Genomic DNA, 11,145 nt, shown 5'->3' with positions numbered 1-11,145 from the left:
ATAAAGAATTTATTAAATGAAGAAAAATCATAGCTAAGTATCAGCTATTCCAGAGGAAATGAGATTTAAAATAAAATCTAGAAAGTAGTTATTTTGGGAAGCAAGGGACTGGGAAGGGGGACATACATAATGTTTCATCTCTTTTTTTAAAATTGAGTTTATAGTCAGTTTAAAATGTGTCGATTTCTGGTGTAGAGCACAATTTTTCAGTCATACATGAATATACATATATATTCATTTTCATATTCTTTTCCACTGTGAGCTACTACAAGATCTTGAATATATTTCCCTGTGCTATGCAGTATAAACTTATCTATTTTATATATACCTACAAATCTCAAACTCCCAGTTTATCCCTTCCCACCCAACTCCCCCCTGGCAACCACAAGTTGATATTCTCTATCTCTGAGTTTGTTTCTGTTTTATATATTTCATCTATTAAAAAGAAAACAAATCTGAATCAGATACATCTACTGAGATGTGATAAAGCTAAGTGGTGGTTATTATTTTATTCTCTACACTTTTCTGTTTGCAATATTTTAAATCATTAAAGAATAAAAGTTCTTACTGTGGTAGGGACATAAAATGGATGTGGTCAGAATACAGTAATTACTGTGAAAATAAGCAAGGTTAATGGACATTTTCATTTTAAAAAATCTCCCTGAAAAATGCAGGAAAATACACACACACAGGACTGCTTCAAGAAGAATTTTTAAAAACTGAAAATTTATATACGTCTATACTCAAAGCGAATAGTATTGAAAAAAATTCAATAAGTAACTGTCACTGAAATTAGTTGGTGTGTATTTTTATTATTTACTTATTAATGTATAAAAGGACACCAATTTTCAAATTTTCAGAGTTTATTTATAAAAGAAAAAATACAGAATGATTTTAAGACAAAGCACACAATTCCTACTCATTTTCTTTCTTAGTGGGAAAAAGTAGTACCCGACACACAACTGTCACAGCATGTTCTGACTGATCTTACAAGTGATACCGAGAAAAACTACAGAAGTATCAGCTTTAGCATGCTAGGAACGTTGCCAGCAGGCGTGCATGTCTACGTTAACATAAATTAAATTCAGTCTGTCTCACATAACCCTGTTTTCACCTTTCCCCAGTGTCATTCGGTCTTCCCCACCCCCTGCTGCCCCCCAACCCCCCAGTGCTACGGAGCTCCTGGGCCCCAAGTCCTCTGATGTCCTATCCCTACGCTAATCCACTGAGGTCCACCTGAAAACACCAGGTTTCCAAGAAGGGAGGGGGACCCGGCACACTGCCTCAAGGCCCACCAAGGACAGGGGATGCTGAATGGCCTCCATTTACTCCTTTACGTACATCCCCATTAGGGGCGCTTTGCATCCTTAGGAGAGTCATAGGAGAGCAGGGGCGGACCCTTGTGCCCTAAGATCCGTCCAGACACTTCCCCGCCCCCTGGTGGTGTACTGAGAACACAGAGCAGCCTGGTCCTGCGCAGGGTGGGGCACTGAATTCACAGCCCGGGTGAAGGGAGAGGTGGAGAAGCAGTGATTCTATACATTGGAAGAGGCTGGGAAGTTGCTCTGGCCACTGCCTCTGACCCATTGGGAGCTCAAGGTCTGATGATGACCTTCAGGTAAATGCTCTCATCTCTCATGATGGCAGAGGTTGGGAAACAGCACATCCCACCACTGAAGGTCTTGATCAGACCACAGTGGCTTTTTTAAATTATAAAGATAATAACACTAAAGAAAATGTTTCTAAGAGGAGTAAGAAGTCACAAAATGTTACTGCTTTAACACAAGTGTTTTCATGGTCTCCTTCACTGTCTTGAGACTTACAACTTAGTGTCTGATCCTTTTTATTTAACATTATCCCAAACAGTAGTGATGTTACAGTTATGATGAAGGAAGCGGGGCACTGAAGCATGGCAGCACTTCTGCAGGGTCCTTGCCTGGGACCACCTCGAAGGCTTCTCTGGGCAATAGAGGTAAGGGTGCTCCTCTGGTGGGTGTGGGCCGTAGAGCCTGGTGGCTTCAGGCCAGAGCCCTGGGCTTGGCTAATCCAGGCTGCATGAATACCCTGTCCCCGTGAGGACTCTGCAGGTAGAAGGCACCCACCCTGTCCCTATAGTAAGCACGAGAAGGCAGGGATGGTGCACCTCCAACCAGGTTGCCAAGGGAGCATGATTGAGGGGCTGAAGGATGTTGTTGAAGGACTAAATTTTACTGAGATCCCTTCTCAGGCCTGCCTTCCCCACGTTTCTGAATTCGTTAGACTGGAAACTTTCTGAAAGAAATGCGAGGACCTTTCCATTGTCCTTCCAGCCCGGGACCAGGTGAAAGAACTTAAATAATGGTCAAAGAAACCCTATCTAAAGCAGCTGTTTCCCCAGCCGCCCCAGCCTCTGGGCTGCACTATCGCTTATAAACATGAAACCACTAGGGGGCAGTCTGGGCCCGCAGTGGGCCATTTCCTCCTGGGGAAAACTGGTCACTTGGGCCAAGATCCTCCTCCAGAGCCACAGGCTCAGCTCTTGGTCCCCCAGGGGCTTTCCTCTTATGGTCTCAGCTGTGCCATCAAATCTGAGAAGATGCTTTTGGACTGAATTGGGTGGGGGGACGAGTGGAAGTTGCTGGTATGTTGGGAAATGACCAGGGCCTCTGGGGACTAAGTCCTTCAAATTCAACACCTACCACAGTGCCAAGACCTTAGTATGCAGTCAATATTTAATAATGGTTGCATGAAATTGAAGTAACAAGAAACCCAGAGCAGAAGGAAAGCTCCCTCCACAGGAGGGAAGTTTGTGAGCCTGCAAGGGGGAGACCAGGTTGGGGCTGGAGCCCCTACCACTGCCCGGAACGTCTGTGGTCCCCTGTGATGTCTTCTTCCATATACAGAAGCCTTGGAGGTCGAAGTGGTCTCCCCACTTGGAGGGACGTGACCAGTCAAGGACGGGGTCACGTGTCAGACCAGGTGCGGGGCGGGGGGGGGGGGGCACCACAGCGCAGGCTGAGCAGGGCAGCACCGAGGCTTTCCTTCCCGGCCCAGCAGCAGGTACCAGGCCCTGTCACCTCGGGAGCAGAAGGCCTAGCCCAGGGCCACTCACGTTTTTCTTACACAGGTAATCCATGTTTATTATAGAAAAATGCCACGTCACTCTTTATCGGACACCAGCGCCAGCACCAGCGCCCTCCTCTCCAGGCCCAGGGGCACGCGGGCGAGGGGCTCCAACCCCGGGCGGGCTGCAGTGGAAGCCTGGCCCCGCGGCCGCTCGCCTAGGGCCAGCACCCTCCTCGGAGCCTGGGGCTGCTTGTTTAGTTCTGTTCAAACTCCGTGTCACAGTAGCCTATGCCGAGGGGCTGGGCCTGGACACCCCTCCTGCGGGAGGACGTGAAGAAACAGGGCAAGATGAGCCCCTCAGAAGGGGGTCAGTTTTAGGGTCCAGCAACTTTTTCCACCGCAACCAACAGTCTCCCCTTCCCCCGGTTCAGGGCATCTCTACACCGAAACTCCTCGGGGTCCCAGTCCCGGAGTCTTGCTTGGGGTGGGGCCACGTGCTGGCAACAATCTGCAATCTGAGCAGGGACACCCAGGAACTTTGGGGAACACCTCCCTATTTTTAACCTGCCTGTTTCTGTGCCCCAGCCCCAAATAACTCAGTCCCCATAGAAAAAAGGTAGATGCCCAAGGGGGACCCAGTGTTCCTGGCCTACTGAGCCCGTTAACGGTTCTAAAATGCTCCAAGTGCGGAGGCAGCAGGGGACTGAGGCGCTGTCCAGGACAGGCACAGAGTGTGGGCATGAAATCCCGTCCTTCTGTCTCAGCCTTCCAGGTTCCAGGACCTGACCAGTCTCCTTAGGGCACCTCTAGGCATGCCTGCTTTACTACCCAAGTAAGCTATGTGCTCAGAGATGGTAAGGAACTAGCTCACAGTCACCCAGCAAATTACAGACAGTTGAGGCTTAGAGCCCCCATGCTTGGTTCTCAGCCTGGACTCTGCCCTGTACGAGGCTGTGTCCCCCAGGTTCTCAAGATGTAGTCAGTGAATGAATCAGGGAAATAACCATCTTACATAGGCCCATCCCCAACAGGGGCACAGGTGTCATGAGAACCCATAAAAGCCCAGCCATGGCTAAGGACACAGACTCTGAAGTCAGCTTGGTTCAAATCATGGTTCTGAGCAACTCTGGGCAAGTTACTTCACTGCTCTTTGCCTCAGCCGCCTGTATCTGCAATGGGGATAAAGCTACATCCCCCTTAGAGGGCTGGTGAAGATTCAATGAAGTAATGCCGGCAGGGGGCTGAGCACAGGGCTTGCCACGTGTACGCCTCAACAAGTGTTGACTATTGTCAGTATTCTCTTCCTGTCAGTAGGGGGTCCTCAGCCCCAACCTGCCCACAGCCTGGCGCTCACCTCAGCAGCTCACAGCGGAAGTATGTCAAACGCTTAAAGGCAGATTCCAGGTTGCTCACAATCTCGTTGCTCCACAGCCTCTCGGCAACAGCCCCTGCTCTGGGCCTGCAGGAAAGGGGGCACGCTCCAGGGTGGGCCCTGGATTCCCAGCAAGGGTGCTGGACACCCACAGCCTCCTGTTCAGGTGCCCTGGACTAGCTCAGGGCCAAGGAGTGCGATCAGCACCTTGATCAGAGCGCCAGCCCGGCTGGAGGGCTCCCGGGGACTTCCAGGGCCCGGCTCCAGCTTTAGTAAGAGGGGGCTCGAGATCCTACCTCCTTCCTTCTCAAAGACGTGGGAGCCAGAGCACCTCATAAAGGCCCCATGAGCAGTTACTGCCAGTGGCAGCAGCGCTGTTCTCAGAATGTAAACTCTACACCCCAAGCAGACTTCGGGAGGGGCTGCAGCCTCACAGAGGAGGCTCGTCAGGGGCCATGCCCTTCAGGGCTGGATCCTGAGTAAGCCATCCTGAAAGCAACATTCTTTCAAGGCGCTCTCCAGACCTCGTTATCTCTACCCGCCAAGTGCGGGTGGATAACAACCTCCATCCAACACACCCGATGGGCCGGAGGAGCAAACATCCAGGTCAGGCGGGAGGCGAAGGCCACCTACAGACAGGAGCTACACCGAGTGCCCCTCTCTCAGGCCTGAAAGGACGTTTCTCATCTGGGGTGTCTGGACGGGACTGAGCCTGGGAGGGAAAACCCATGCCCACCGCCCAGCCCTTCCCGTCCCCAGAAAGCCCTTACCAGAGCCTGGGGACCAGGTTTGTGCTGTCCACATACTCCCCCCACATACAGGCCTCTCCTCCAATCACCAGAGCCTTCTGCTCAGGGCTACCTGAGGGAAAACAAGCAACCACAGGCCTCAACCGCCTCCCCGACGTGGCCCTCTCCTCAGACAGGCCGTTTCATCTGGCCCTGATTCTCCCACCTCCCGGCCTGTGCCCCCCAGCCTCCTCCAGCCCGCAGGAGAGCTCCCGCCTTTCACCTTCAAACGCCAGGGGCTCTACCGTGTAGGCCTCCTTCCAGTCAGGGCCGTAAGATATGTGGTTCAGGTACCAGGGGGCAGAGAGCAGGGCCCGGAGGCCGGCACCCGTGACCAGCTCCATCTCCCTCATGTAGCTCACCGACGCCTGTTCCCGCCACACCTGGATGATGGTGTCTGGCCGAACCTGTCACGAACGGACAAACGGCGGTGACGGCACCAAGCTGAGGAGGTTCTCAGGCCACGTTCTTCTGCAAGCAACGCAGGCCCAGCACGTGTGCCCTCGGCTCCCCCGCAGCACAGCATTTCTCTGTGACGCCCAACCACCGAGCTCCCAGCTCGGAGCAGAGGCCGAGGATCCCAGTGGCCCCGGGAGAGCTCCCTGCTGCCTCCTCCCCCCATCCTGCGGTGTCCCTGTCCACACAGAGGTCGTGACACCAGCCATGAGCAAGGAGGCAGGCAGTGGGGCCCAGGAGACTCAACAGGAGCTGCCACGTCCAGGCGTCTCCAGATGCTTCTGGGGATGGGACAGGTTCCTGCAGGGCCCCTGCAAGCAGTGGGAAGCTGGGATCTTACTGATCAACAATGGAGAAGGTAGCCCTGCTCCCAGACCTGTCCTAGTCTACAATGCAGGAAGGAAAACCCAAGCCAACATGCCAGTCTCAGGAACCCCAAGTAACTGAACAGCAGAAGTAACTCTTTATCAGTTCGCAGTGAGGAAAGACAGAGGCTCTGACACCCACGCCCAGGGCTCAGAACTCTGCGACCTTCTTAGAGGGGAAAGGGGAGCTGACCCCCAGCACCCCGAACGTTAAAGCCAACCCAGCCAGGAGGACCCGTCCGTGCAGAGGCAGGGGAAGGATGGGAGACCAGAGGGAGGCACGGCAATGGCTCCTTCTCTCCACCCCCAGCTCACCTTTACTTTATTATCAAACACCTCCTGCCACACCACGTAGCCCTTGTCGTAGGCAGAGACGATGTCCAGCAGCCTGGAGAATAGACAGAGTGTCTGCTCAGTCCACAGGCTCTGGGCTGCGGGTGCCAGCGCCCAGGGGCTGCGCCTGGCTACGGGCCCATTCCTGACTGAGCAGTGTCTTCCCCAGTTGGGAACCGACCACTCCAAACCTGAAAGGGTATGTCAAAGCACCCCTTCAGGGGCCCAGAGAGTGGTCCAGCAGGGCCTGACCCTGCTAGAAGGTGAGGACCCCGCAGAAGGTGACCCCAGGGGCCCCGCCCCCTCCTTCCTTCCTCACGTCTCAATGTAGAAGGACTCCAGCTTCTTGAAGTCCTCACCAAAGCCTTTCTTCTTCATAAAGGCCTGGATATCTGGGTTGGACTTCCTGAATCCCAAAAGAAAATGCGAATTAATTCTTTCGACGACATTCTCAAAGCCCGAAGCTTGGGGACTAGTTGCCTGGCCTCCCACAGCTTCCTCTTTTCACCTGAAAAACCAATCAACTGAGGATCTTAAGCGGCCCCAAATTTGGGAGGTGTGGTTGAACACAGCCAGACAAAGGGCGCTGCTGACATAGGCTGAGCCTAGACCTGAAGAATTTCAAGGTCAAACTCTCCAACAGAACAGTCCTCAGTCTCTCTGGACGCGGGGCTCCGCACCCCGGGTTCCGTTTCCCTCTCTAACCCCCACCCCAGGCATACCCTGCTTGTCCCTTGGAGTATGAGCGCTCCGTCTGCCGCCGCCCTTGCCCCTGTGTCCACACCGAGTTTTCTTCTCCACTGTCTCCCCAGACCCAGCTCCAGTACCCGCTTCCCCGAGAAGCCCATCAGTCTCTTCTGAGCTGAGCAGATCTGAGGATCGGGACCTCACAATTTAACACTGACTAGACTCTATCATATGTCCACCTCAGACTCTTCAACTGGGCTATTTTAGGCTGCCAAAAGCAGGGATTATTTTTCCCTGTCTTGATTTTTCCAAGACAATTCTGTGCCCGGAGCTGGTTTTTCCATAAATATCCCAAGGCTACGAAAGGAGGAAGGGAGAGCTTCACATTCACAGCCTTGCCGAAACCAGGCAGGGCCTCTCGTAGGTGGAGAGAGGAAAGGCTGCAGACCCGAGCCGTCTGGACTGGGACAGATGAGGCAGCCTCTGCGGGGCTAATCTCTATTCTGAGAACGCGATTCCTCAGGCCGGGGCAGGAAGACCACAGGGCTCGTACCAGCAGGTGAAATCAACCTCATCTCCTCCAAGGTGAAGGTAAAAATCTGGGAAGACTGCACTGATCTCCAGGAAGAATGTGCTCATGAACTCATAGGTGCTGTTGAGAGCAGGGTTCACTGGTCCAAAGGTGCCAGAGGGGTGGGACCCAGAGTAGCAAGGAGTTAATAATCCAGGGACACCTACGGCAACAGAGAAGCCCACACAAGTGTCACTAACACACAGACCCCACACAGCCACATCCACGATGGCGCTGTCACACAGAGGAAGACCAGCACGCACACAGGAAGGAACACTCAGGCTCTCAGACACTGGGAATTAGAAGCATTTAGTCACAGAGAAACAAATATATCCACAGCCAGACGCAGTCAGGGGCTGGGTCACAGCCAGACCACTGTCCCACACACTCCCCCAGCGGGGGTCCCACGGCCCGCTCTCCCCACACAGCCCCCGGGCAGAAGAGCAGTGCGCCCGACCCTGCCGAGCCAGCATCTCTCTCCCAGTCCAGGGTGCCGCCGAGACAAGGACGTCGGGGGGGGGAGTCTGCCGGTGTTCTCCTATGAGAAGGCGCCTCTTTGCCCAAGTAAGTTCCGCCTATCTAAATTCCCAGTGGGAAAACCTGATGGAAAACATTCTCCTAGAGACCAAGGAGAACTGGGGCATGTCGCACCCAGGAGCCAGTACCCCACAGCCCCACTGCCGGGAATCGGTGGACGCCCTCCAGCTCCAGACATTACTCCTACCTGGTCCCCAGGACAAAGTGTGGCCAGGAGTGTCAAACTCCACCAACACACGGATACCCCGAAGCCGCGCGTACTCAATCACCTCCTTCACATCCTGTGCTGTGTAGACGTGGGTGGCAGGGTTGTAGGACCCCTGAAAGGCATGGGACACCGTTCAGGGTCTCATTTCCTAAAGACTAGCAGAGGCGAGGATACTCAAAGTGCTGTCAGCACTCCCCGGGCATCAGGAAATCTACCCACAGCCCTTTGGTATCAGGGGCTCTCTTCAAGGAACTTTATCATAACTTCCCACAAGTTATCACATCCGTCGTCTCACCTGAGTGCCAGGATGCCAGTGAGACGAGTAAGGCAGGGATTATGCCCAGCTTACAGAATATAAATAAATAAAAAGTAACTGGGACCAGGAGTAATTATCTCCTGAAGGTCACAGAGCAAATTAATGGCATAGTTCTGACTCGAACTCAGGTCTCTTGACTCCAAATCCAGTGCCCTCCCTCTATGCGAATGTGTCCCTCAAACCAGCCGGTGTCCTTGCCAGCAGGGCCGCAGCCAGGCTCAGACTTCAAGCCATAAATGTGGTCTGGACAAAATCGAGACATACCTTTTTGGCAAGATCTGGAAAAGTGAAGCTCTCATACGGGAAGGAAGAGTCATCGACCAGATGCCAGTGGAACACGTTGAATTTACTGTACGCCATGACATTCTGTAGGTCAGAGCACAGGCTGTGAACCCAGAATCACTCCTCCAGCTCCAGCCCCAAGCTTGGGAAGCTGGGCAGACTGGCAGGTGGCTCCGTACACTCTAACAGGCTCAACCTGCCCCAGCTTCCTGCCAAGTGTTCACAGGGTCTCTATCAGACCTTCCCGTCGGAGATGCCTGACGGAAGGAAGGGGAAGGCCCGGCACATCCAAAGACAGCTGACGGCAGCAGTGTCTCCTCTGTCTGGGGTGAGTTCCAAGCGCACTGGGAGGAGGGCTGCAGCTCTGTGGTACCCTGGAGTCTTCCAAAAGCCCCACAACACTCTGAAGACCAACACTTCCTCCTGACATTCATTCTGGGTTGTCTGACTAGAGTTTATCCAAACTGCGAGGCCTGCTGTGAGTTCAGCAGCCCCACAACCCAAAAATCCCAGATGCCAAGACTGGTGAGTGTGCCCACCTCTTTGGTTCCATCAGAGAAGGAACAGAAAGGTAGATCTATGAGTTAGACTGGCAGCTGTTAGGTAAAGCTGCCCATCAGACTCAAGATTGTTAGGGACACCCCTCGTTAAGGCTTTTGAACATCTCTTTCCTACGATTTTGTCCCAAACAAAGTTAGCTCTGTTCTGTCAAAGAAGCCAGTTCCCCAAAGCCCCTCCTGCGCCACTGGAGACAGCCTGAGTGGTCCTCAGTAGCCAGTGGGGTAGGTTTAAATCACTTTCGTTATTTTTTTGAGTCCTGGAGCAGGCCGTCTTTTACACTTTTCATAGGAGCTCATAAAGTTACATTAAATTCTCTCTAAAACTCTTCAGGAATATGGCACCTGGTCTACCCCTTGTCCCATTACCCTGGAACCCTTAGGGCAAAGAAGGCCATAAGGCCTGGGTACCAGAGTGTCCAGGATGCTAGCCACAGGCAGGTAATGGCGAGATGTATCCAACAACAAGCCCCGGTGAGGGAAGCGGGGGAAGTCCTCAATCTCCGTCTTGTTGATGAAGAACTGTGTGGACCAAACATTGAACATGTCAGGATTCAAAGGGAATTCATGGGAATCCACTGATGGCGTGGAGGGGGATGAGGAACATCTTCCAAGACCCTGAAAAGCCAACCTGTGACTGTTCTGCACGGTAACTATTTCCACGAACGCCCCACACCTCTACTTTAATGACCATAAGCAGGTACTTGTCCAGAGAGCAGCTGTCGCACGCCAGCCAAATACAGCTGACCCACATACAACTCAGCCCACAGAATCTAGATTTTCCCTGACAATATTTTCTTCAATGCAATGCAATGTGTCCCTGAAGGCAGTGTGGGCTCAAGGTCATTACTAAATAATGATTCAGGGGAACTGACTTATATCCCAATTGGCAAAATCTACCAAACCAGTTTCCACCTGTATCTCCTTATATACTCTTGTGAGGGCCATCTCAAGCCACCAGGATTCTGTTTAAGGCAAAATAAGAAGTTTCCAGGAGTCTCAACACTGCGAGCAAATCCTAGAGATCTAAAAGGAGCCCTTTTTGAGGGCTCACACTCACCGTGCCCTCTGGTGATCTCCAAACAAGCTGGCTAAAAGTCTCCAGACCTGCAGGGAGGTAGAGAGGCGGGGTGAAGATGTAGGCAGGTGGAGAGAGAGACGCAGCCACCTGTCAGGTTCCCACGTGGCAGAGCACAACCCTCGGGCCACGGTGAAAGCGGATGCAGTGTAAGCTTGACACTTCTCAACAATTATTAAAAGGGGATAGATAGCAGGAAGCCACTACTTTTTACTCCATGTTTTATTTTGGGAGGTGGCACTTCAAGGGGTCTTTGTGCCCCTCCTAGCAACACACCAACTCACATGCCTCTTCATCCGTATTTCCTAAGCCTTGAACTCCCAAGGATATTAGGAGGAGAGGCCAAGATGTGTGCCTACGAGAACAGGATGTGTGCACGGACAAGCAAGCTCATAAGGGTTAATGCTGTCTGTGGATAATGCCCATCAGGAGCTAAGGGAGCTGAGAAAAAGGGGGCCCCAGTCTACTGCCCTGTCACTGCTCCCAGACTGAATCATGAGAACGTGCTCATAAACTTGAGTTTCATAAGCTCAGTGAGACCAGACTTGTG

The 11,145-nt window shown here is 52.7% G+C and overlaps 1 protein-coding gene across 1 annotated transcript in view; it reads right to left on the bottom strand.

Moving 5' to 3' along the window:
* Positions 1-845: 845 nt before the first annotated feature.
* The window catches only part of HEXA (hexosaminidase subunit alpha), a 28,137-nt gene continuing 17,837 nt past the window's right edge, over positions 846-11,145 (bottom strand). The window contains exons 4-14 of the mRNA XM_010977930.3: positions 10,578-10,624; positions 9,929-10,039; positions 8,943-9,044; positions 8,342-8,474; positions 7,600-7,780; positions 6,679-6,765; positions 6,342-6,414; positions 5,429-5,612; positions 5,188-5,278; positions 4,400-4,504; positions 846-3,363 (exon numbers count right to left, since the gene is read on the bottom strand). Of these exons, the coding sequence (XP_010976232.1) occupies positions 3,300-3,363; positions 4,400-4,504; positions 5,188-5,278; positions 5,429-5,612; positions 6,342-6,414; positions 6,679-6,765; positions 7,600-7,780; positions 8,342-8,474; positions 8,943-9,044; positions 9,929-10,039; positions 10,578-10,624 (1,178 nt within the window). The 3' untranslated portion in view covers positions 846-3,299. The remainder of the gene's footprint in view (positions 3,364-4,399; positions 4,505-5,187; positions 5,279-5,428; positions 5,613-6,341; positions 6,415-6,678; positions 6,766-7,599; positions 7,781-8,341; positions 8,475-8,942; positions 9,045-9,928; positions 10,040-10,577; positions 10,625-11,145) is intronic.

The sequence above is a fragment of the Camelus dromedarius genome, chromosome 29, assembly GCF_036321535.1.
Source record: "Camelus dromedarius isolate mCamDro1 chromosome 29, mCamDro1.pat, whole genome shotgun sequence".
NCBI classification, from domain to species: Eukaryota; Metazoa; Chordata; class Mammalia; order Artiodactyla; family Camelidae; genus Camelus; species Camelus dromedarius.
This window is presented reverse-complemented; position numbering and strand designations above follow the sequence as displayed.